This window comes from Serinus canaria, chromosome 20 (genome assembly GCF_022539315.1).
Source record: "Serinus canaria isolate serCan28SL12 chromosome 20, serCan2020, whole genome shotgun sequence".
Taxonomy (NCBI): Eukaryota; Metazoa; Chordata; class Aves; order Passeriformes; family Fringillidae; genus Serinus; species Serinus canaria.
Genome location: NC_066333.1, coordinates 12752383 through 12778659, shown reverse-complemented (window position 1 = coordinate 12778659; position 26277 = coordinate 12752383). Strand labels below are relative to the sequence as shown.

At 49.3% G+C, this 26277-nt stretch overlaps 2 protein-coding genes across 2 annotated transcripts; one reads left to right on the top strand and one right to left on the bottom strand.

Annotated features, from left to right (window-relative positions):
* Nucleotides 1–862: 862 nt before the first annotated feature.
* LOC103818886 (1,25-dihydroxyvitamin D(3) 24-hydroxylase, mitochondrial) lies at nucleotides 863–13518 on the bottom strand. The gene is made up of 12 exons (XM_050982115.1): nucleotides 13324–13518; nucleotides 12981–13171; nucleotides 12627–12720; nucleotides 11881–11977; nucleotides 10709–10800; nucleotides 9053–9164; nucleotides 7606–7751; nucleotides 6477–6643; nucleotides 6222–6300; nucleotides 5006–5200; nucleotides 3993–4104; nucleotides 863–1912 (listed from the first exon to the last, which is right to left on the bottom strand). Exons 1-12 carry the CDS (start codon nucleotides 13516–13518, stop codon nucleotides 1899–1901), a joined length of 1494 nt encoding a protein of 497 aa, XP_050838072.1. The 3' UTR covers nucleotides 863–1898.
* Nucleotides 13519–20243: 6725 nt separating this feature from the next.
* Nucleotides 20244–22755, top strand: PFDN4 (prefoldin subunit 4). The gene is made up of 4 exons (XM_009101058.4): nucleotides 20244–20401; nucleotides 21396–21503; nucleotides 21945–22088; nucleotides 22341–22755. The coding sequence occupies exons 1-4, from the start codon at nucleotides 20378–20380 to the stop codon at nucleotides 22470–22472; spliced, it is 408 nt and encodes a 135-aa protein (XP_009099306.1). The 5' UTR covers nucleotides 20244–20377; the 3' UTR covers nucleotides 22473–22755.
* The last annotated feature ends 3522 nt before the right edge of the window (nucleotides 22756–26277 follow it).

The window sequence follows — 26277 nt, the reverse complement described above, 5'->3', positions numbered from 1 at the left end:
GAGAGATGTTGGAACCCAGATAACAGCACCTCTCTCTAAAGGTTAAACCATCAGAATGTGTGTGAGCAGTGAGAGAACCCCGACAGCAGCTCTTCTCTCTGAGAGTTAAACCATCAGGACACTGGTGAGCAGTGAGAGATGGCTGGAACTGAGATAGCAGCGCTTCTCTCTCAGGGTTAAACCATCAGAATGTGTGTGAGCAGGGAGATGGCTGGAACTGAGATAGCAGCTCTTCTCTCTGAGGGTTAAACCATCACAATGTGTGTGAGCAGTGAGGGATGGCAGCTCTTCTCTCTGAGGGTTAAACCATCACAATGTGTGTGAGCAGCAAGAGATGCCCAGACTGGACCAAACTGTTTCTCTTAGCCCTTCTTCCACACTGGCCCAGCTCCCTTTTAATTCTAATTTATGATGCTGTAAAAAGAGGCTTTGTGGGGGTTTTGTCCCGGGATTTTGGGTGGATGCCCCACATGGACCCACACCTCAGCACGAGCTCCCTGGGGATTGATTTCCCATCCTCTTTGCTCCCAGGGTCACCCTCACCCTGCCAGGAATGGGGCTGAGGGATGGCATTTTAAAGAATATACATAATTTCTACTGATTCTGCAAAAATCCCAGCTATTTTCAGCTTTCCTCAGAACTTTCTATGGATTTTATCTTGTTCTCATGACAGAGAAATGTCCCAGTCCTGTCCCTAGGACCATTTCATGCCAGGCAGAAACGTGTTCAGACTGGGCCAAGGGGGCAGAAGCCTCTTTTGCAAAGCTGCAAAGATTTTAAAATAATGAATGAAAGAGTAATTCTAGAGAAAAAAAAAAATAGAACTCTTTATTTCCTTACAAAACAGCCTAGAAATATTCAGATAATGCACAAATTGTTTTACACACTGTTAAGGGGGTACATTTACATGTCTGAGCATAACAGGGGAGAACAAACAAATGAAAAACAAGAGACAGACCAACAAGCACTAAGAACTTTCAGCATTTCAACATGTAAAAAAATAAATTCAGGTTATATAGAGATAAAGCTGTACTTGAAACTGCCAGAGTGTAAACCCAGTAATGATGACAGCCAAACCCCAGCATTGCATGGAGGGCAGTGATGACAATTTGAACCTTTAGATATTGCAGCCTCCACGAGAAACAGACCCTGGGAATGTTTGGGGTCCTCATTTCCTGTGGAGTTGTCCTTTGAAGCATAATTTTCTGTTCTTCATCTCCTGTAACTATCCTGTCAGGATCCTCATCATCTGCAGAGGCAGCACCCAGGGGCTCCAGTGGTTCCATTTCTTTTCATGCAGTGAAAGACCACGAAGCTTTTGCAATAAAAGGGGATAAAATGGGCTGTGCAGGAGCTGGAGGGATGGAAATCCACGGGAAGAGCAGAGGCTGTGTCAGGCACAAGCTCAAAGCAAAGCAATAAATCCTGCCAGGTGCATTTGTCCCCATTTCCCTCCTACCCAGGCAGGGAAGAATGCCAAGGAAAAGCATTTCTTTCATTATCCCAATTTCCCAGCCCTGTTTCAGCCTTTTCCAGACTCCCAGCTCCCTTCCCTGGCAAGGTGGGAAGGACTGGGGCAGTTTCCTCTCCCACTCTGAGCTCCCAGGGCCGGTCCAGCCCTGACTGGTCCCAAACTGGAGGCAGCTCTCCCCAAACTGGGCTCCTGGTCCTGCTCAGTCCCTCAGCTGCACTAAATCCCTGGACTTCCCCAGCTCTATGACAGCACTTGGCTTTTTCCTCTCCTTGTAAGCGCATTTTTCCCAATAAAACATTCTGGGAGCTTTTCCTGGTGCCATTCCTGGCTCAGCAGTGGTGCAGTTCTCCCCTGGAGCCTCCAGAGCTTTGGCTCCCACAGCTGATGTCTCTCTTTCAAGAGGAGGCAGCAGCAGGGCTGTTCTTTATTTTTTGCAACCTGTGTTGAGCAAAAAAAGAGAATCTTTGTAGGGATTATGTCAAAGCAAACAGCACTGAACAAACTCCAGTTAAATGAGTGAATATTCAGATTATACCGTGAGATTTTTTTTTCCTGTGGTGTTGGCTGGCAAAAAAAAATCTTCCCCAGCACTGAAATGTCCTGGGTTTCTCTTTGGAGGATTTCATTCTAGGTCAGAGACTTGTTTTCTCAGTTTAGGCTGTTGCACAAGTAAGTTATTTTGTTAGCTCGTTTGTATAAGCTTGTGAGAGAGAAAACTTTACAATCAAAATATTTAAGTTGCAACACTGCACAACTATTTACAAATAGATTTTTCTTTGTTCTCCTGCCTCAGATGAAGTTTTGTTATCTAAACTCTGCAGTGAGCAGTTCCTTCACTAAGGCATCTTCTATTTAATCTGCAAATTGATGCTCAAGATGAAATGCTCTTTTGCAGGAAATATCTTCTGGGGCTGCAGTGGAGGAGTTCTAACAAACCCTGGCTGTTATTTCCTGCAGCACTGGCCATCTGTTGATTTCCCCCTTTTTGAGCTGAATCACGCAGAAAACGTGGATATAAGATTGACTCCAGAGCCACAGCTGTGAGAAACACAGGGCAGATGGAACACTGAACTGGGACAGCATCCATTTGTTAAAATAAACACTCAGGGTGGCTCTGGCCCTGTGAGAATGAAGAGCAGACAGACATCACCTTTCTACCCTCCCATTGCCACAGAAATCCCAGCCCAGGTGCCAGCAGAGCCTGCAGTGTGCTGGAGCACAGGAACACAGGTGTGTGTGTGTGCCCAGGTGTGTGTGTGTGTGCCCAGGCAGAGCCCAGGTGTGTGTGTGTGTGTGTGTGTGTGTGTGTGCCCAGGTGTGTGTGTGTGCCCAGGTGTGTGTGTGTGTGCCCAGGCAGAGCCCAGGTGTGTGTGTCTGCCCAGGTGTGTGTGTGTGTGCCCAGGCAGAGCCCAGGTGTGTGTGTCTGCCCAGGTGTGTGTGTGTGTGCCCAGGCAGAGCCCAGGGGTGTGTGTCTGCCCAGGTGTGTGTGTGTGTGCCCAGGTGCGTGGTGTGTGTGTGCCCAGGTTTGTGTGTGTGTGCCCAGGTGTGTGTTTGTGCACCCAGGCAGAGCCCAGGGGTGTGTGTCTGCCCAGGTGTGTGTGTGTGTGCCCAGGCAGAGCCCAGGTGTGTGTGTCTGCCCAGGTGTGTGTGTGTGTGCCCAGGTGCGTGGTGTGTGTGTGCCCAGGTGTGTGTTTGTGCACCCAGGCAGAGCCCAGGGGTGTGTGTCTGCCCAGGTGTGTGTGTGTGTGTGTGCCCAGCTGTGTGTGTGTGCCCAAGCAGAGCCCAGGTGTGTGTGTGTGTGTGCCCAGGTGTGTGTGTGTGTGTGCCCAAGCAGAGCCCAGGTGTGTGTGTGTGTGTGTGTGTGTGTGTGTGTGTGTGTGTGTGTGTGTGCCCAGGTGTGTGTGTGTGCCCGTGTGTGTGTGCCCAGGTGCATGTGTGTGCCCAGGTAGAGCCCAGGTGTGTGTGTCTGCCCAGGTGTGTGTGTGTGTGCCCAGGCAGAGCCCAGGTGTGTGTGTCTGCCCAGGTGTGTGTGTGTGTGCCCAGGTGCGTGGTGTGTGTGTGCCCAGGTGTGTGTTTGTGCACCCAGGCAGAGCCCAGGGGTGTGTGTCTGCCCAGGTGTGTGTGTGTGTGTGTGTGTGTGTGTGTGTGTGCCCAGGTGTGTGTGTGTGTGCCCAAGCAGAGCCCAGGTGTGTGTGTGTGTGTGCCCAGGTGTGTGTGTGTGTGTGTGTGCCCAAGCAGAGCCCAGGTGTGTGTGTGTGTGTGTGTGCCCGTGTGTGTGTGTGTGCCCAGGTGCATGTGTGTGCCCAGGTAGAGCCCAGGTGTGTGCCCAGGTAGAGCCCAGGTGTGTGCCCAGGTGTGTGCCCAGGTGTGTGTGTGTGTGCCCAGGTGCCTGTGTGTACCCAGGTGTGTGTGTGTGTGTGCCCAAGCAGAGCCCAGGTGTGTGTGTGTGTGTGTGTGCCCAGGTGTGTGTGTGTGTGCCCAGGTGCCTGTGTGTGCCCAGGTGTGTGTGTGTGCCCACCTGCTCGTGGCTGGAGGGCGATGGGCAGCGCCCGGCCCGGGACGAGGATCCCCGAGTGCAGCGTCTGCAGCGGTGCCCGGTCGGTGGCCAGCACGCGGTACCTGCGGATCAGCTGCAGGGACACAGGCACAGCCCTCAGGGCAGGGCCCTGGCAGGAGCAGCTGCTCTGACTGCCTCCCTCAGAGGGCTGAGCAGTCGCCTGGTTCAGCCACACAACACTGCACTATCCCCAAAACCATACCCTATCGCGATATATACACTGTATATATATATATATATATATATATATATATATACTGTATCATGACCCTTTCAGTCAGCACACAGCTTCCACCCAGCTGCCCAGTCAATCCAAACAGCCACCACCGTGTCCAATTGAGAGCTCACTCTCCATAAACAATCTCCATAACCCATTCCACATGTGCCAAACACGAGCAGTGAACAGAGGTAAGGATTGTTTCTCTTCTCCTCTGAGCTTTCTCCCTGCCTTCCCCAAGAGGAATCCTTGGGAAGGCTGTGCCTGCTGCTCTCCCCAGGAGGAATCCTTGGGAATGCTGTGCCTGCTGCTCTCCCCAGAGATCTGGGAAGCTTGCTGCTGCTCCCAGGGAATCCTTGGGAAGGCTGTGCCTGCTGCTCTCCCCAGGAGGAATCCTTGGGAAGGCTGTGCCTGCCGCTCTCCCCAAGAGGAATCCTTGGGAATGCTGTGCCTGCTGCTCTCCCCAGGAGGAATCCTTGGGAAGGCTGTGCCTGCCGCTCTCCCCAAGAGGAATCCTTGGGAATGCTGTGCCTGCTGCTCTCTCCAGGAGGAATCCTTGGGAATGCTGTGCCTGCTGCTCTCCCCAGGAGGAATCCTTGGGAATGCTGTGCCTGCTGCTCTCTCCAGGAGGAATCCTTGGGAAGGCTGTGCCTGCTGCCCACTGTGAGGAGAGCTGCGGCCACAACCAGCGTGCTGGGCTCTGCCAGTGCCCAGCTGGAGCACAAACCCCCCCCAGTTCCCTTTTTGGGGTGCTTACCCAGCAGAGGGCCAGGTGCAGCTGCAGCTCGGCCAGGCGGCGCCCCACGCACATCCTCCTGCCGACGCCGAAGGGCACGTGGGAGAAGGGATGGATGGAGCCCCTGTGCAGCCAGCGCTCAGGTCTGAACTCTGCCCAGCCCCTGAAATAGTCCTCGCTGCAGCCCAGGGCGTGGCTGTTGATCATCAGCACCGTCTGCAGCAGGGCAGGACAGAGGACAGGTCACAAAGGCACCCCCGGCTCCGCGGTGGGGAATCGTGGCACGTGTCATAAATACATTTCATTGTATTGGCTAATACACAGCATTATATTGTATAATATTCTGGCAAATATTGAAGTGGATTCTGTATGTGTGAGGTTAGAGTGACTCTGTTATAAAGAAGTTTTTATTCCTGTTGTTAATGAAGCTGGGACATAGTAGTGAAATAGCTGTGCTTGGTTAAAATTCCTACTTAAATAAAATAACATCCAATGAACATATGAAGAAGACACCTGCTACAGATATACCAGCTATCAACTCTCACAGCTGAAAAGTGCAGACCAAAGCCCAAAAACTAAAAGGATTAAAATAAAAGTAATAAAAATAGGCTAAAAACCACAACCAAAGAATACACATAAAAGCAAACAAGAGCCATGCCAAACAGTTCTTAAAATATGTAAAATAGTTTAAAGAAAAAGTTTACTATGCGTGATTGTTTATGAATATGTAACAAATGAATATAATAGAAATAGTAGATAAAAAGTGTTCCCAAAATAACAAGTACCAAGATGCACCCAGCCATAATAACCTTTGCTCTGTAGTCCTTGTCTCCTATTGTCCTTTAATAAACTTTTTAAATTTTCACAAGAAAGGGAATGTGTTTTTCACAGCACAGCAGCTTCCTCAGGAGAGGTCAAGGAATTCCCAAAAAATCAATTGGGACGTAGAAAAGGTTGTGGTTTCCTCAGAGAATCGTGGGAAAATTTGAAAAAAAAATAAAGCTGGAATAGCACATCAAAATTATTTCAGGCAAATATTTCTGTCTAAGTCCAACTGCAGTGCAGGCAGGTGTGGGTTTGTGTTTATGGGAATCCTTGGGGTGAACCCCTCATTCCTTGTCCTGGGGCTGGTACTTTGGCAGAGCCAGTTTGAAACTGAAATATGAGCAGCTTCTGTGGCTTAAAGGGCAATGAATAAATTAAAAACCATCCCAATAACTGGAATTAATTGCCTTACCCCTTTGGGCAGCATGTAATTTCCCAGAACCATTTCTGTGTCGATGGTGCGGGTGGTGAAAGGCACTGATGGGGTTAACCTGCAGGGAAAGAGAACAGTGGCTTAAAATCCCAGCAATTTCCCTTCTTTCATCTCTCCTATTCTCCTCTAACAGCAAGATGGACAAAATTCTGTGTGCTGGAAAATTCTTTCTCCCTCGTACCAAGAAGCTGGTGAAACACTCGGTGATTGTTCTGAAGGATTTGGGGATTTTACCTCATGGATTCTTTCAGACAGGCTTTTAGGTAGGGCATGTTCCTCAGGCTCTCAGCACTCGGGCTCTCCTGAGCAGCCAGAACTCTCTGGATTTCCTGGAAAAGCTTCTGCTGGGCCTGTGGATTGCGGGAGAGGTTGTACAGAGCCCACAGCAAACTGTTGGCTGTCTGGAACAAAGCACAAAGAAAGGTGAAGCTCTCCTTTTGTAGGCACAGAAGGAAGAATTTCCCCAAAGCTCAAAGCAACGTTTCTGGCTGGAATAGAATTTGCAGCTTTATGGAATTTTGGCAGCCTGAGGGGTTATGAGCAGTCCCAGCTGTCCTGCAGAATTAAAAATTCGGGGATTTCAGGTCAAAATTTGGGGATTTCAGGTCAAAATCCATTTGCACTTGGGCTTCTAATGCCACTTCAGGATGAACTCACTTCCAGGTGTGCTGGTGGTCAGGTTGTGGAAGGAAGGGGGGAACTGGAAGGAATGTAAGCCCTTGGAAAATCAGCTTTACCATCTCCTCCTTGGTGATCTGCAGCTAAGGAGGGAATTGGGGGAATGTAAACTGGGGGGAATTTAAACCCTAAGGAGGGAACTGGGGGGATCTGAACCCTGAGCACATCCTGGTTACCATCTCCATGCCAGGGATCTGCAGCTAAGGAGGGAAGTGGGGTAATTTGAACCCCAAGGAGGGAACTGGGGGGATCTGAGCCCCAAGGAGGGAACTGGGGGGATCTGAGCCCCAAGGAGGGAACTGGGGGGTGGTGTTGGACCCTAAGGAGGGAACTGGAGAGGTTTGGACCCTGGGCACCTCCCGGTACCGTCTCTACTGCTGGCAATCTGCAGCCAAGGAGGGAACTGGGGAGGATTTAAACCCCAAGGAGGGAACTGGGGGAGGGTTGGACCCCAAGGAATTGGGGTGGGGGAATCTGAGCCCTGGGCCCATCCCGGTACCGTCTCCAGGGTGGGGATCTGCAGCTAAGGAGGGAGCTGGGGAAGATTTAAACCCTAAGGAGGGAACTGGGGGGGTTTGAGCCCCAAGGAGGGAACTGGGTGGGATTTAAACCCCAAGGAGGGGACTGGGGGAGGGTTGGACCCCAAGAAACTGGGGGGATCTGAGCCCTGGGCCCGTGCCGGTACCGTCTCCACGCCGGCGATCTGCAGCTCGGCGATGGCCGCGTACAGCTCCTTCCTGGACAGCTGTCCCCCCGAGTAGATGTCACACAGAAAATCCCCCTGCGGGTCGGCCGAGTGCTTCTGCAGGCGGCTGTCGATGGAGTGCTTGGCTGAGGAGGGCAGGGATGAGGGAAAATCACTCAGAATCCCAGGGAAACGCCAGCAAAGCCACCTTTCTCAGCAGGGTTTAAAGTGCCAAGCTGCGCTCTGTTTGCAAGCAGTGGGTAAATACTGAGGGTATTTCCAGTGAATAAAGAATGGTGCTGGCACTCTTCACACGAGCTCAGTCCCAAAAATGGCTTTTCAGCAGAGGAGGAGCTCTTAGGAATTCAACTCTCCTCAATCAGGGGAGGAAATCAGTGGCACGTTGAGGGAAATGTTCAGCAAACAGAAACTCGAGTGTGTAAAATTATCACCTGGGGTTTTCAAAGGGGATCGAGGTGTTAAAAATCAAAGGGATTTAGCACCCAGAACCCCCGAGGGGAAATGTAAACCTTGGGTTTACCGGGGGAAGGCACAAAGAGATGCCAAATGTTGACATGCTGGGGGTTTTTAAATAAAAAGAAACAGGTTTTGCTCGTGAGTATCCCAGCTATTAACACCAGCTCCTCTAAGGAATTATTCATTTTAAGTGAAGGTGTCAAACTGGTTTTTCTGAGGAAAACTGGTTTAAAGTGTCTTTCCTGAAGCCCATAAACCAAGAAGCAATAAAATGAATGGCAGGATAAAAAGCCTTGGGACTCAAATACCCAAGGGAAATATTACAACCTTCCAAAAACTTTCTCAACTTTTAGTTATGCCTCTCACTGTTTAAATCAATGAAATTTTAAAACACTAAAAATACAAACTTCATATCTGGAGTTTGAGCAATTTTTAAACTTGGAAGGCCAACTCATTTTAAATAGTTCAACAACATTCAAAAAATGTTGTCAAAAAGCCAAACTGCACCTTATTATTCAAATTACTTCTGGTTTAAGATTTACAGCTATGGTACAGGTTGTTCAGAAAAGCTAGAATTTCTCTTTTTTTAGCAAACAGGTTTTTGCTGCGTGCACAATTCTTGTTCCTCAAGAAAATGAATCTTTGAGGGAAGTCCCTTTTCATTTATACCCTTGCCTTTAAAGAGATTATACATTTTTAATTTCCTTTTAGGACAGGCTAAAGTGGTGCCGTGACTCTGCTGGCTCCCAGAATCCTGGGATTTCCCTGGGAATTGGGTATTGCCCCACAGCCTGGTTGTTAGTCACCAAAAACTGCTCCCACATGGGAATAATCCCTGTTTAGGTGCAGCAAATGTGCTTTAATCCATGCTGAGGGCAGGGATTAACAGCAGCAAGTATGGAAAAATCAATTCCAGCAAGGAGAAGACAGAGATAAAGGGAAAGGAGATAAATTGGGGTTAAATAATGACCTGTTTTAAATATATCATCCCAGGCTTTGGTGTGAGCTTGCCAGACTTTGGTGTTGAGCCCCTTGTGCAGCTCCACAGGGGTCACCATCATCACCCCGAAGGTGGCCATCATCTGTGGGGGAAAATCCCTCTTTAATCTCTTTTCATCCCTCTCCCTGCAGCCCCTGGGAAGCAGAGGGAGGTTTTCAGGAAGGCAAAATTCCGGTGGATTTTCCCTCCTGGGCAGAGAGGATGGCTCTCAGTCTACTGAGGACATATCCAGGTAAAAATCAGGGGCAGCCAGGAGGGAGACTGAAACCAAGGAGCCTCCTTGGTTTCAGGCACCTGTTGGGGTGGGACAAGGCATTTTTTGGCAATGCCTCCCTCTCCCTTGACAAGAGATCACAGAATCACAGAATCACAGAATTTCTAGGTTGGAAGGGACCTTTCAGATCATCGAGTCCAACCCATGTTCTAACAGCTCAACCAGGTCATGGCACTAAGTGCCACATCCAGTCTTTTTTTGAACACATCCAGGGATGGTGACTCCACCACCTCCCTGGGCAGATGATTCCAGTATTTGACCACTCTTTCTGTGAAAAACTTCCTCCTTAATTCCAGCCTGTATCTCCCTTGGCACAGCTTGAGACTGTGTCCTCTTGTTCTGTCTGTTGTTGCCCGGAGAAAGAGCCCGACCCCAGCTCAGCACAGCCACCCTTCAGGAAGGTGAAGAGAGTGATAAGGTCACCTCTGAGTCTCCTTTTCTCCAGGCTAAACAATCCCAGCTCTCTCAGTCGCTCCTCACACGGTTTGTGTTCCAAGCCCCTCACCAGCCTCGTTGCTCTCCTTTGGACACGCTCAAGCATCTCAATGTCCCTCCCAAACTGAGGGGCCCAGAGATGAGCTAGAACCCCAGGCAGGGCTGGCTGGCTGTGTGTGATGCTGAAGGGAGGCAGGTTTGGCCCCTGGAGCCCCAGCACAGCAGCTCTGACCCCACAGCCAGCACCTGCAGAGCCAGGCACGGTCCCACCCTGCAGGTGCCCTCCCCACAGAGGAGCAGAGGCTCCAGCCAAGCTGACAGCTCTCCCTCAGGGCTGCCCTGGTGGCCTCTCAGCATTCCCCTGCCACACTGATGGTGCAGACAGGTAAAAATTGTCATTAAAAAATCTTATCAAGCACGGAGTAGCTCAGCTACCTCAGCTAAACCAACAGCAGCTCGCAAGTTCCTGTGTGTAACAGCTTGAGAGAGTTCATTAACACAGCAATTAACTATTCCTGGGGAGAAAAACAAAGTGCACCTGTAATAACCAGGGATCTGTCTCATGAGAATCAGTGAAAAAAAAAAACCAAAATAAACAATTCAAGAATAGAGAGAAATACCTTTTACTAACCAACAGGGTAATTGGCAAGAAAGCTATTAACCAATTAAAGTTGCACATTAATTCAGTGAAAACTGTACAAAAATGTGAATAAAAAGTGGCTTTTCCTGCACGGAGAAACTGCGTCCTGTCTGCTTTATCACAACAGACTGAGGCATTGCATAAAGGAGGCAGAAATTCAGGATTAGCTGGGCACCAGTTGGGTACAGCTGCTTTTTCCTGACTCCTTTAAATTGCTGCCTCTCATTAACAGCAGGGGTAAAAATCCACCACAGCCCCAGGAGAGACCCTTCCATACCGTTTTTACAGCCTTGATGAAGTTCAGACTTTCTTCTTCTACGTCCTGCTGCAGGAGGCCAAACCTCTTTCCATAGAGCACCAGACAGATACCTGTGATCAGGCAACATTATAATTAAATTTATGAACAAAAGGCCGTGTGGGATGCATCATTTATCATCCAGGAATGGCTTGGGTGAACCTCCTGAGAGTGTTCCCTGGTGCAGACCTGGCAGAGCAGCCCTTGTGCAGCACCTCCAGCCCCAGCAGCATTTCTGCCCAAATGAGGGGTGCCACTGATCCCCTCAGGAGAGCAGAGCTGAGATTTGGCTCATATTTGGTGACTGTCCTGAAGAAAACCGAGTGGCAGGAGGACAGGGCTTGAGGAGGCATCTCCCACAGCACTGCCCACTCCTTCCCACAGCCCCAGAGCACTGCAGGCACTGCCAGCATCCCACCCTGCACCTTTCCCACTTCTCTTTTTTTCCCATTTCTTTTCAAACTGTCACTTCCTATTGCTCCCTTTCCAAAAACAGCCATCACCGCTGACAATGGAAAAAAAAAAACCACTTTGAGGAGCTCAGCCCAGAGGCTGCTGAGAGGAGCCAGCCAAGAGCAGTTGGGGTTGGCAGGGCTGGATCAGCCACTACACCCAACCATCCTATTTTTGGGAGTCACTCAGCCACTTTCTGCCCTGTGTCATCCCTGGCACACTGCTCAGTGAGCTCTGAGAGGTTCCTGAGGATGAGGCTCTGTCTTGGTAACTCGTTCCAGCCCTTCTCAATCCCAGTGCAAACATTGGAAATGGGATTCTCCAGGCTTTGCCTGCAGCCAGCACTCTGTTATTGGAATATTTCACTGATCCTGCTGATAGTTAACAGGTATCAGATGGACAAAAAAGGCTGTGTGCTATCTGACCCCACTCTAGATAAGTGAACCATAACCCCCACCCAATTTTTTGATTTATAAATCATTGGAATGTTTGATGTTTTGTAAGCCAGGCAGGTAGCTAGGCAGAAATTTATATTTGTGCTGATGAATTATGCCATGACAGTCCCTGGCTGTTCTGCAACTCTCTTTCCATGATATTATTGCTGAGAGTTTGGAAATAATCAGCCAACACATTCATCCCTGATCATATTTTAACTGCAATGCCCTGGCAGGTGCACCACACTCAGGCAAAACCCGACTCACTTTCAAAAGACCATTTGTTGAATTCTGAATAGACATCTTCCATCTGGCCATTGTGGTCACAGATTTCATCGATTCTGTACATAAAGTCCTCCAGGACCTAAACGGTGCAGAGAAGAGAGAGAAAAGAAGGGAATAAAATTACATCAGCTAATAAAAATCCGGTGTAATTCAGCATTTCAACTGCCTTTTAAGCAGATAACAATCTTGCATGAGAGGAATCCTCTTGTTCCCTGTTCTTTGAACAAGATTCAGCTTCCCCCTGTGTGAACAGTGTGTGGATGTGACACAGCTCGGGTGCTTCCATGAACTGTGCTGCCCTCGCAGGGATGCAATCCCTCACTCCAGAGTGTTTCACAACTGGGGATTAAGGTGTTTGTCACAGATGCTCCTCAGCCTCCCTCGGGAGCACAGAGGTTAAGGACAGAGGGGTTCCCTGAGGAGTAGAAGAACGGAGGGTAAAGGCAAGAGCTACTGCATGCAGGAAAAGCAGGGAAAAGCTCTTTGCAGGAGCTGTGTCCTTATGGAATAATCCTGTTTTTCTGTGGGGACACTCTCATCTCCAGGTTTCTGCGTGGTCTCAGACCCTGGCAATCAGTTTGTACTCGTTATTCCCTGAATGTTCTGAGTCTGAGCTCGTGGTTGATCACTGTGGAGGAAATAAAGCTGTCCAGATAAACCGGATCTGCTTCAGCTCCCCAGGCTTGCAGGGGAGCGGGAGAGAGAAAGGATTTCTCAGGGCACGGTACCTCATTGATCGTCGTGTCCAGTTTCACAACTTCCCGGGGCTTCATCAGTTTCTTCTGAAAGGCACTTCTTACCCTCTGCCAGTCCTTTCCCTCCCTGCATGAAACAACCACAGCGAGCTTAGAGAGAGAAAAGCTCCGAGAAGAATGAGAACAGAAAAACCCCAAACCCGCACTGCTGATGCTGCACGGCACCGACGGCACAACCGGGGCATCCTCGGGACGGGGACGAGCCCCAGCCACGCTCGGGGGCAGCCCGGGACCCCCGGGACCGCCGATCCCCGCGGAGCATCCCCCGGGCACCGGAACCCGGGCAGCCACTCCGGGCACCTCCGGGATGCTGCGGGCACCACTCACAGGATGAGCAGCCCGTAGGCCTCGTCGCGATAGTCGCGATATGCTTTCCAGGGCTTGATCTCGAGGCGCTGGGGGCAGTCGCTCTCGCGGCGGTACAGAGCCTCCAGCAGGCAGGGCGCCGCGATGTGCACCGAGTCGAAGGCGCCCAGCTTCATGCGGAAAATCTTCCCGAACCTGCGGTGGTACTGAGCCTGGGGAGAGCGAGAAACCCGCCGTGAGTGCGGGGCGCTCCGCGGCGCGGCATCCTCATCCCATCCCCATCCCCATCCTCATCCCATCCCCATCCTCATCCTCATCCCATCCTCATCCTCATCCCATCCCCATCCCATCCCTGCCGCCTCACCAGGGTCTCGTGCTGCCTCTTGAGCCCCCCCTTCCAGAGCACGTCGGGCAGGCTGCCCATCAGCGGCCAGCTGGGCGGCCCGGGCAGCGTCTCCGCCGGCCGCAGAGCGCTCAGCGAGGACGCGGCGCGGCCGCAGGTGCGGGCGGGGAGCCGCCGGCGGACGAGGAGGAGGAGGAGGATGCTACAGCCGGCCATGGCCGCGGTGCCGGCCCCCGGGCGCGCATAGGTGCATTTATAGCAGCCCGAGGTGCTGGACTTTCATCCGCGCCAATGGGAGCCCTGGGTGGGGTGAGGTGGGGCGGCTGCCCCGGCCCTGCCCGCGGAGCCCGCGGGGCAGGCGGGTCATGAGAGGGTTCAGGCGGGGCAGGGAAGGCACCGCGCCAGCGCCTCCGCCCGCCGGGCTGCGGGAATGCGCGGGTTGGACCCGCTGGCCGCCGGGATGCGTGGATGGGACCCGCCGGGATGCGGGGATGCGCGGAGCAGTCCCGCTGGGATGCGGGGATGAGCGGAGCAGTCCCGCTGGGATGCGGGAATGCGCGGGTCGGACCCGCTGGGATGCGGGAATGCGCGGGTTGGACCCGCTGGGATGCGTGGATGAGCGGAGCAGTCCCGCTGGGATGCGGGAATGCTCGGATTGGACCCGCTGGGATGAGTGGATGAGAGGAGCAGTCCCGCTGGGATGCGGGGATGCGCGGGTCGGTGCCGCTGGGATGCGGGAATGCGCGGGTCGGTCCCGCTGGGATGCGGGGATGCGCGGGTCGGTCCCGCTGGGATGCGGGGATGCGCGGGTCGGTCCCCAGGAGGAGGGGACGCAGCGGTGGCCACGCCGCAGGCAGCGGCTCCGCTCATTGCCCGGCGTTCGTGCGAGAGGTCTCGTAGCGCTCTCTCTCTCTTTTTTTTTTTTTTTTTTAATTTGTATTTTTGTCCGAGCACCCGCGTGAGAGGGGAGGGCTGTGGAGTTCATCCTGCAAGAGCGCAGAGTAGCTCAGTTTTCCCGCAGCATCTGCACTTTAAAAAGACAGAATAAGAAAGTGCAGGGAGCTGAGGAACGAGAAGTTGTGGGGTGTGAACTGCCCTTACCCTCTCTGGTTGAGTAACCAGAAAAGGTCATGTGGGCATCATCGGGGAAGGCAAAACTCCCCTCACTGTGAGTGCCGATAGCTATTAAATCCTGACAAAAATGAATGAATCCCAGTCTTTTAATCAGAAACTGCACAGGAAAGCTCGAAATGTTCAGGCTGAGAGGAGCAAGAACAGGTAAAGGAGGGAGAAAAGAGAAGAGAAGAGAAGAGAAGAGAAGAGAAGAGAAGAGAAGAGAAGAGAAGAGAAGAGAAAGAAGAGCAGATAAGAAGAGAAGAGAAGAGAAGCGAAGAGAAGATAGACTAGAGATCGAGAAGAGAATATAGACGCAGCAGAAGCATCAGTAGAAGAGCACGTCCTCCGAGAAAGAGAAGAGAAGAGAAGAGAAGAGAAGAGAAGAGAGAAGCTGGATCCTACTTCAAGACAGAGCCACCTGTAATCCAGAGGATTTCCAGGAAAGACAGCTTGGCTACAATGGGGATTTGATTTTCTTGCACCCCACGCTACCTTTTCCCTTCTTTCCCAAGTGCCTTTTGTGACTCAGCTCTAATCCCCCTCATGTGAGGGTTTGGCAGAAGCAGAGAGTGCAGACACCCTGGTGTGTTGGACAGAGCATGATCAGAAGATGGATCTGACACATAAATAAACACGTCTCAAAGTCAAATTAATAACAATGCAAAGACCAAGGCAGCGGTGAATCAGCAGAGCGAAAATGTACAAAAGGAAAGAAAACACACTGCAGAATTTTTCTGGGAGTTCTGTACATCCTTCCCAAGGGATTTTCTGCAATGGGATCATCCTCTGCGGGCCACAAGGCCAGAGCACTTCCCAGGCAAGCTTTAAAGTTAAACTTGGTTCAAAGGTTTGTAATTTTTTGGGGGGGGAACACCACAATCACCAATTCTGTGATTTGTTTGCTTTGAAGCAGTGCTACTGGAAACACATCTCCCTGCCCTTGCAGGCAGCTCAGGCTCCGTTCAGTGATGAGTTCTGAGAAACCAGACAAGAAGAGACAGTTTGTGCACTCTGCCTGGTTAAGGAATGAGAATGAACTCATTTGAAGGGTCACAGCTTCGTGCCTGTGAAACGATGTCTTTGAAGAGCCTGCAACAGGCAAGTCAAGACTAAACTGGGCACAGGTCAAATTTTCCGTGTTCTTCACGGCTACAGGGAGGAAACCACCCTGTTAATGTGAAATCCTCTCTCTCTGAAGCTGTTGTTGAATGACAGAATGGAAAGGGCTGAGATGGAAGTCCCTGGCAAGGGAGTTGGAGTGCTGGGAGCTGGGACAGAAAATGATTCCTCAGTTCCTGCCCAAGTGCAAGTCCAAGGGTGTTTGCAGCCTCCCCTTCTTCCCTCCTTTTTAAGAGATCTCAAACCCAAGCTTTAATTTTCAGTTGTGACATTTAGAACATACCAAGGATTATCTTGATGCCTCAGGTTTGGCTTTTCTATTTTTCAGATTCTGTTCTGAGCTTCACATGAGGGGATGGTGAGCTCTGTGCCCAGAGCAGGGAGACAAAACAATTCCTGCTCCAGCTGGGCACCAAGGACAAATGATCCCAATCTCAGCCCAGGAGCACAAACCCCGTGGGCTGGAGAGAGAAAAACAACCCCGTTGTGGAGGTGCTTTCTGAGCTGATTCAATTTCTGGTCATATTTTTTGGGAAATAATTGTAACATATTGGACTAAAGGTTGGAAATCCCATCAAACTCAGAGCTCCTGCCCTGGATTTAAGGGGCTGAGGTGGGATTGAGAAGCTCGTTAAAAACAACTCCTGAACTCCCAGATCAAAGCCTTGGAGCTCATGGAAAGTGACCTGAGTGATTTTCATGCAGTTCACTTCAAACACATCAAATATCACCAAAATAACTCCTCAGTGGGAAAGCTTTATGCTGGGGGTGGATTTTCCCTCTTGATGCCTGTAACTCCAGGAGGTTTGCTCTGTGACACATTACACAACTCCTGTCTCCTGGCCTCTGCTCTTTCTCCTGGTTGGGAAAAGCTTTTTGCTAATTTGGCCTTAAAATTTTTGTGAAATCTCTGAGTTTTTTAAATTAATACAAAGTGCTGAAGTGCCACAGGAGGAGATTAACAGGGAGAGTGTCACAGGAAGGTGTTTCACAACGTGAGGAAGGCAAATGGAGTGCAACTTGTTATTGCAGGGTTTGGTTGTGTTTGTTTGTACACTTTTAATTCCCTGTTGATTCTTTTAATTCTCTTTCCAGCTGAGGATCTTTTGAGTTTTGTAAATATTGATGGGAAAGTACAGTGATTCCCATTCTCCAGAAGAGAAACTGAAATGGCTTTGAAAGCTGAGATCTCCAAGTTATCCTTGGAGATCTCATGAACGTGAATCATTTCACGTTGGCCATGAAATGAAAGCAAAAGGAACCTTTATTCTGATTTCACTCAAATACTGGGTTTTAACACCAAACTCCTCTTCTTATCTCACATTCTGGATGATTACTCCTCTCCAAGATGACAGTAGCAGGGCATGAAAACTCAAATTCCAGCAGCCCTGAGTGGAGATATAAACATTGCTGAGGGAGCCTCTAAATCAGTGCTTCAAGAAAATCAAGAGGCTTATTGGCTTAAATCAAGCAAGGATTGCTTTAAAAAAATAAAAACTGGGCCGTCTTTTTGGTGAAGAAACATTTATTATCTGCTTTAGATGAGCAAGCAAAGCTTCATGCACTGCATCCTCTTACAGGGGATAATCAGGGAGAGAATGGAGAGAGCAGAGCAAGAAATCGAGGTCCAGGACAAGATGCTCTGACAGCCAGCTTGGAATTACTCAGGACTTGGCAGGTTTTGCATTTTTTTTTTCTGGAAATTAGAGTCACTCTCTGGGCTGTAACATTTCTTGTGTCTTTTAGCAATATTGCCCTGCCTGAGCAGGGAGGGGAAGGGTTTGTGCAAACTTACTGTCCCAGCCTGAACATTTCTCTTTGAACAGGAGGCTGGAAGCTTTTGTATTTATTTATTTTTAAAAGCAGCAGCATTTAGGGACCCCTGGCAGTGTCCCAGGCCAGGTTGGAAGGGTTAGTGGAAGTTGTCCCTGAACCTAATGAAATTTAATAACTGATGCTGGATAGGTGTGGATATAGAGGAGGCTGGAATGGGGAATGGTGAGGTTGCTTTTGACTAACACGAGGTGTTTTGGAAGAATGAGGGTAGAGAGGTGAGAAAGTCTGCCTTCCTTCCCTCAGATTACAATAATGAAAATATCATTAAAATAATGAAAAAATCCTCACTGGAGGATTTGCCATATAAATAATTAGGAGCTGTCCCAGTAGGGTCTTTTTTGGAAAAGATGAACACCCTTAGAAAAGGATTTTCTTTCCTTCAATCTCCATTCCCCCGGCAATGCTGGTACAAGAAGGACAGACACAATAAATCCCAAATATTGGGAATGTCATAGCACTGCCACCACCTTCACCATACTGGCAGAAATGAAGCAGGACAAATCCCTGTGGCTTTTGCTCAAAGTGATCCCCTTCGCCCAGGCTAAGCCTGGGAAAACACCCCTTCATCCCCATTTCCAACACACCTGGAACTCACAAACCGTGTTGGGGTGTGGGGGTTCCACCATCACCAAGGTGAGAGGAAGGTCTTGGAGCTTCGGGGAATGGGGAGAAGAATTTGGGAACTCCAGAGCTTTGTGGAGCTTCAGGGAAAGGGGAGAAGAGTTTGGGAACTCCAGAGCTTTGTGGAGCTTCAGGGAATGGGGAGAAGAGTTTGGGAACTCCACTCCAAAGTCTGTGGAGCTTCAGGGAATGGGGAGAAGAGTTTGGGAACTCCAGAGCTTTGTGGAGCTTCAGGGAAAGGGGAGAAGAGTTTGGGAACTCCACTCCAAAAGTCTGTGGATCTTCAGGGAATGGGGAGAAGAGTTTGGGAAAAGTCTGTGGAGCTTCAGGGAATGGTGAGAAGTATTTGGGAACTCCACTCCAGAAGTCTGTGGAGCTTCAGGGAAAGGGGAGAGGAGTTTGGGAGCTCCAGCGGTCTCCCTGAGGCAGCAAAGCATGGCAGTGCTCTTCCCCACGGAGCTGGGCTGCAGAAGGCTGCAGCAAGGCAAGAGAAAGTTGCCAAGGGCCCCAGAGGAGCCGAGAGACGAGGGCAGGGCGTGGAAGGGATCCCAGCAGGGGAAGCCAAGCAGGAGCCCAGGGAGCAGAGCAAGAAGGAGCAAGTCCTTTATGCAAGCGGGAGAGCAGCGAGGGCGCTGGGTTCAGCGGGTTCCTCCCGCTCCACGCTGGCTGCCTGCACTCCTGGGCTGTTTTCACTTCTATTTACATAAGACAGCTCTGCACTGAGTTACTCCTGGCAAGGCTCAGCCCACGGAGCTTGCCCGAGCATGCGGCAGAAAAAAGAATGCTTTTCAAAGCCTCGGAGTCATGGGATTCTTGTGAAATCCCCTCCTTCCTGCACTGGCTCTGGGTACTGTGCAGTTAATGCAGCCTGGGAAATAACCATGGCTCAGGCTGTGTGCTCTCCTAGCAGGATCCTTCGGGAAGGATGGCCAGAGGGATGAGGGATGTTTTCTGAGGAACGGAGAGGCTGACAGCCGGGGTTGTGTTTTTATAGAAGTTAATAATAATGTGGTTCTCTGGGGAGAAATTTGGTGATGAACTTCTTCCCTCAGTGGGAAACAAGGCGCTGTGGTGACGATGATGCACCAAAATAAAATGGAACAGCAGCCCGAGGGCCACCCAAAATATCTTTTATTATTCTGTCTTTCCTACTGGTTTGGAACAGGAGTTTTGAAGTGAGCAGCTATTTGGAACTAAAAACAAACCCCAAAACCCAAAAATAATTTCATTTCAGGCAATATTATAGAAATAAGTATCCCATCCCATTATCCCATCCCATCATCCCATCCTATGCATCCCATCCCATGGATCCCATTATCTCATCCCATTTTCCCAATATCCCATCCCGTCCCAAAATCCCAATATCCCAATATTGCATTATCCCAATATCCCAATATCCCAATACCCCAATAAATATCCCAATATACAAATGTCCCAATATGCCAATACCCCAATAAATATCCCAATATCCCATTATCCCAATATCCTATTATCCCAGCCCATGGATCCCAATATCCCAATGTCCCATTATCCCAATGTCCCAATATCCCAATAAATACCCCAATATCCAACCCCATGGGTCCCATCCTATTATCCCAATATCCCAATAAATATCCCAATAAATATCCCAATAACTATCCCAAAATCCCACCCCACGGATCCCATCCCATTATCCCAATATCCCATTATCACAATAAATATCCCAATAACTATCCCAGTAACTATCCCAGTAACTATCCCAGTAACTATCCCCATAACTATCCCAGTAACTATCCCCATAACTACCCCCATAACTATCCCCATAACTATCCCCATAACTATCCCAGTAACTATCCCAGTAACAATCCCAGTAACTATCCCAGTAACTATCCCAGTAACAATCCCAGTAACTATCCCCATAACTATCCCCATAACTATCCCAATAACAATCCCAGTAACAATCCCAGTAACAATCCCAGTAACAATCCCAGTAACAATCCCAGTAACAATCCCAGTAACAATCCCAGTAACAATCCCAGTAACAATCCCAGTAACAATCCCAGTAACTGTCCCCATCACTATCCCAATATCCCCCCATGGATCCCATCCATTCCCGTCTCATGGCGCCCCCTGGCGGACCAGCGCCCCGAAGCCGCCTCTCGCCCCACCCACCGGGTCGTACCAAGCGCCGCGGGGGTGTCTTTACATCCACTCCGTGTCCCGAGGCCGCTCGGGACATCCCGCCGCGCTTCGAGCGCTGCAAATAGCGATAATTTCCGATTTTCACAGAGTTCCGGCCGCTTTCTGGAGTTTTCCCTCCTCATTCTTCTTTTTCCCATGCCCGCTGCCCCTCCTCTGCGCGTTGGCGGATGGTTCAGTCCCTCATGGATGGTTCAGCGCCAACATGGCCGCCACCATGAAGAAGGCGGTGAGCGGGGAACGGGACTGGGGCGATTCGGTCCTTTTGAACAGCATTTGGTCTCTTCTCGGCGGGGTTCCATCCCTCCCGAGGAGGTCTCAGCTCCTCCGCTGTCTCCCGGGCCGTTGTGTCCCGCTGCCTCCCGCAGCCCCGGACGCGGCCGGGCCAAGCCCTGCCCGGAGCAGCGCGGCCGCCGCTCGGGAGCTGAGGGCGATGGGACCGGGCTGTGGGACCGGGCTGTGGGGCCGGGCTGTGGGACCGGGCTGTGGGACCGGGCTCTGGGACCGGGCTGTGGGACCGGGCTGTGGGACCGGGCCCTGGCACAGCGCTTGTCCCCCGGGGTCAGTGGCCTTGCGGAGCCTCCGCTGGTGCGGCTCGTTGTGAACAACACGGGCAGGGTCAGGGTGGATGTGAGGAGAAATTTATTCTCTGGGAGAGTGGTTAGTTATGGAGTCGTCATCATCATGGATTGGGTTGGAAAGGAGGTTAAAATTCATCTCATTTCGTCATCCCACCCCTGCCATGGCAGGGACTGTCCCAGGCTGCTCCAGGTTCTGTCCAGCCTGGCCTGGGACACTGCCAGGGATCCAGGGAAGCCACAGCTGCTCTGGGCACTTCTCTCCACCCTCCCAGGGAACAATTCCTGCCCGATGTCCCATCCAGCCCACCTCTGTGTCAGTTTGAAGCTATTCTGCTCTGCATGTCACTAACTGCTCCTGTTCATGGTGTCTCTGCAGAGAAAACTCAGAGCAGGGTGTCCAGTTCAGCCATCAGGAAACCTTTGATTTTAGGATGCCATGGCTGGCCAGTGTTTTAATTGGATGTACCCAGCTAAATGTGGGTATTTCTGGTGTCCTTGAAGAGGCACTTTGAGCAGCCAGGTGCATAAGCAGAGTGTGGTGGCTGTCAGAATATTTTCCATCACTTTGTAGGAGTATTCTTGCAGGGAGACTCAAGTTAATGTAAGAACTGGAATCATCACCTTGACCTCTCCTCATTACAGGCTGCAGAAGATGTCAATGTCACCTTTGAAGATCAACAGAAGATTAACAAGTTTGCAAGAAACACCAGCAGGATCACAGAGCTGAAAGAAGAAATAGAAGTGAAAAAGGTATATTTGCTTCAGATCTCATGAACTTTTCATTGGGTTTTGAGCTGGAACGTAGAGAATTAGCAGCAGTGAGTCACTGTGAGTTTAAGTAGGGCTTGGTTCTGATAGGAGGTTTCTGATACTTTGGAAATAGAGAATGGTAAAACATCAGATTAATTAATAAATGTCGATAATATCAGATATTAGTGACATTTAAATCTGCTGTACTGCCCTTGCCTGGACAGTTAATTATTCTGTTAATGACAGATAATGAGTGCTGACTAGGATTTTCTGCTGGATTGGGTTGCTGAATTCCAGCTCTGAAAGTGATCTCTTGGATGTCGTGGTGGTGGGTGGGATTTGTTCCCAAAACCCAGCCTCTCTGGGTTCCTTCCCCAGCTGTGGCAGTGTGTCCACTGAAAGGCTTTACCAGGGAGCCTCTCTGTGTGTCCTGGCAAACAGAAACAGCTGCAGAACCTGGAGGATGCCTGTGATGACATCATGCTGCTGGACGATGCTGACTCCCACCTGATTCCCTACCAGATCGGGGATGTCTTCATCAGTCACTCCCTGGAGGAGACTCAGGAGATGCTGGAGGAGGCCAAGGTTTGTGTGGAGCTGCTGGGCTGTGCTGTGTGCTGGCACTGGGGTGGCATCTGTGCATCCTCTGGAGCTTCCACAGGCTGAAATCCGTGTTGGAGTTGGGATCTGAGCCACCAAAGGCACTCCAGCAATAAATCCTGCAGCCAGACCTGGGATGAGTTGGACAAGAGGCAGCTCTTTGTTGGTTCTGTGTTGCTGACAGACCTGGCTGGGTTTGTTGCACAGAACTGATTTCTGTTTGTTTTCTCTTTTCAGAGGAGTTTACAAGAGGAAATTGAAGCGCTGGAATCCCGAGTGGAGTCCATCCAGAGCGTGTTGTCTGACCTCAAAGTTCAGCTCTATGCCAAGTTTGGAAATAACATAAACCTGGAGGCTGAGGACAGTTAAAGCTTTTCTAAACACAACACCCAACTTTTCCTTAGGTTATTAAACGTTTTGATAACATTGCTGCAATTATATTTGAGAACACAAAATCCATCTCTTCTTTTTGTTGGTTTGGTTTTTTTTTTACTTTCTGTAAAGTTCTGTATATTTAATAAGAACTTTCTTATTTTGGTTATTGCAGTTATTTATTTATTCAGGAAGACACTGACTTCACATTGCTGGTAAAGCATCAAGATTGGAACATCTGCATTGTTTATTAAGGCAATAAAGCCAGGCATGTATTGGAGTTTCCTGGGTTTTGTTTCCCACTCATTAAAAGGTTTAATACAAATAGAAGGAGGGAATTGGGGAGTGGCTGTTGGATAAAAGCTGTGTGATGCAGGGGACATGATGAGGGTGTGAGGCTGTTCAGGTGTTTTTAAGAGCCCTCCTGGAGCTCCTGAATTCATCCTCTGTGTTTCACCCTCAGCTCAGGTGTCAGGAATTTGCCAGGGGACAAACAAGGGCTCTTCAAAGCTCACTTTGGTAGTGAGGAAAAGCTCTTGGAGCCCCCCCATTCACTCATTCACTGCTTTGTATTGGGAATCCCAAAAACTGCTGCAAGTCACAATTCTGAGTCTTACTTTCTAATTTTCCTGAACAGTTCCTAAATCCATATTTGTGTAGCAAATTGATGTCACAGTTGTTCATAGGTTTTATTGCAGTGCCAGCATCAATCCCTAATCTGTGCCCCCATCACTAGGAGGAGCTGAATGTAATTTTTAAATGTCTGAATTGGCTTAATTTGTCTTTATATCCAAAGCAAACACAGAAGAGGGGTGGGTGTTTTTTCCAGGTGAAAACGAGGAGCACCCAGCAGATGGCATCCCAGATCTGGGAATCCCAGATTTGGGCCAGCCCAGTGCCAGGCTGGCAGTGCCCCTGCTGCTTGGAGTGGGGAAGCTTTGGCTGCAGGCCTTTAATGGGATGGTGACAGTTCCAGAGTCACTGCTGTGCTGAGCATTTCACAGCTCTGCAGGGATTTCAAATGATTGCCACTTCCAGCTAGGCCACAGCATGGGTGTGGGGAAAAAAAGGGGTTTTGGAATGGTTTGGGTGGAAGGGACCTTAAAGATGATTTTATGATATTTTATTTCCAGCCCTCCTGCCATGGCAGGGTGTGCAGAGCTTGCCGCTCTTTGATCCTAAAATTGGGATTGGCCATGAGCACAGTGCTGGTGTTCAGGGAAGATTGTTCAGTGCCACAGATCTGATTTTCCCCTTATTTCCTCTCCCTTTGGGGTTTTCTGGGTGTGATGTATTTTTCCCGTTGGCTCAGTCCTTGCTACAGAAATGGGAGGGCTTTTTTGCACCTGGGCTGTCCAATTTCCTCGTGTGCTCTGGCCAGTTGAGTTTGCAGATCATTGCATCTCAGCATTTTTCAGCTCAGCCTCCCAATTTTTGTTGTTTGCAGAGCTCCTGTGCCAAGCTATCATTTGGTATTTTTGTATGTGTAAAGCAGAACATGCAGGAAACACTTTTTTTATTCTGGAGTTGTCATTGTGCAAGTGACTCTGCAGATGGTGCCTCAGCTGCTGGGAAGTATTTGACAGCATCCTGGTTTTGCCTTTTAATAACCTTTCTGTCATGAAGATTTGCAATTGTTTCTGAGCTGGCACTTTCTCTGTCCAGCCCCCCGTGTTCTGAGGAATTTTCATTTTTGGCAGATTGGAATCTTATCTCTAATAATGATGTTTCCTTTACCTGACCAAGAGAGCTGTGATGGAAGCCCATAACCAAACCCTGATGCTCTGTTCTCCCCTGAACCCCTGGTGACTCTGGGCAGTATGGATGTGGAAATGTCCTGGTCAGAGTGCCCAGAGTTCATTGTCCTTCTCTGCCTTGGCAGGGCAGGGACATTTGCAGGCACCTGGGGGATGAAATGTGTCACAAAGTGCTGTTCTTTCATCTCAGGCCTTTTGATCCCTCACTCGTGCAATCCCATTTTCAGCTCTATTTTTGTCTTAAAATACAATTTCAATACAGGTTTTGTTTTGCAAGTCCCAGAGTCACCCATGGCTGGGTTTTCACTTGGCTGCAGCAATTAAAGCAGTAAAATACAGGTGAAATTCAGCTCCTTTTGGGGCCTGCTGTCAAGGAGCTCCCAGATTTTCTGTCAAACCCCGTGGGATCAATTCCTGCACTGAAGGGAATTGCAAGGCTGGTTTGTGATTCTGTACCTCTGACACCAAAATGTTTCCCACAGGATCATCTCCAGTGGAATCTTTATTAATCTCCATTTTGTAGAGCAGCTCTGGGCTCCCTCTGCACTCCACCAGACAAATGTGGTGGATAATTACTCAGTAATCACAGGAAATGGTGTGTGTCTGAAGCACTGATAATTTTGTGGTAATAAAATCACATCCAAGGGTAGAAAGAGACTGAATTCTGAATACTGAAGCCACATTTCTGTAGGAACAACAGAGCTGAGCAGTTTGGTTTGCATGAGTCAGTGGTTCAGATAATTTCTCTAATGTTATTCTAATAGCCTGATTCATGAGAGAGAAAAAATATGAATATATATAGGCATAATAAGGCCTGACAGAAATTATTTACAACCAACTTTGTCTTTATTTAGAGTGTGTGAGTCACACAGAAAACCAAATTATTTTGTAATTAAACTCTGGCTGCTGGTGGGGCTGCACAGAACACCAAACACAGGCCAGGGAGGATTCCCCCAGGTTTGCATTCAGGGGACTTTCATCCAGCTGGTAAATGGTGGAATAAAAAATTATAAACATGAAGAGAATATCAAGATGTGCTCAGTGTTGGACTCCAGGCTGCTCCCAGCCATTCCTTAAGGAATAATTCCTGTGGGATTTCTCAACAGAGCCCAGCAAAAGGAGGGAAAACCTTGTTCAGTGGAGTTTGAGAGTCTGCCAAGTTTTACCCTTCAAGCACAGTCCAGAATTCCATCAAATCGCCAAATTTGGGTGCTTTTCCTGCCTTTCCTGTAACAAACAGGGTTGTGCACACCAGACTTACAACACACAGCATTGGGGTTTTAAAATTCTGGTTAGAGTTTAAATTTCTGCTCTCTCTTGGGTGTCTGAGACTTGTCTGAATTGAACCAAGCTCCTGTGTAAGGCCTGGCCTTTGACCAACAACCTGCAGCACACAAATATGTATTTATTTATAAGATCAAGCTGGCTGCCTTTGGGTACAACCAACTCAGAGAAAAATCATTAATCCCAACACAAGTGCTGCTGCTAACTCCAGCCCTGCTTTTTATTAACACTTGGGGGGAAAATAACAAAACATTCCGTTCCATTGCTGCTGTGGAAGCACTTTCCCCTCCAGTTTTTAATGCTGCTGTTCAAAGAAGAGCTTTGGTTTGCTTCTGAAAATGTCTGCCAGCACCAATGCTGAACATACCAGGGATCAAACAGCCTCTGGGAAGGGTTAAAACTAAAGCTGGTCTCTGTTTGTAGGGGTCTGTTATGTGTTCAGGTGTTTGGTGTGGGTGCACCTGAACCAAATAAATCATTGTGCTCATTTCAGCTCCTGAGGAGCCCTGGGTCAGGATGGCATCTATAAGAGTTGACTTTTCCTCTGCAGAAAATACTGCTGCAACACTGGTGCAGTTATATCTAAATATTAAAAATCACTATTTTAAAGCCTAAATATTAAAAATCTTTTATTTTTACCTGAAGGAACAAAATGGACTTGACTGTGGAAGAATTTTGGTCCCAGTGACACATTTTATTGCAGTCACAATACCTGGTTTTAGACAAGTGGTAGGAAAATCAACTGCAGAATTTATTTTACT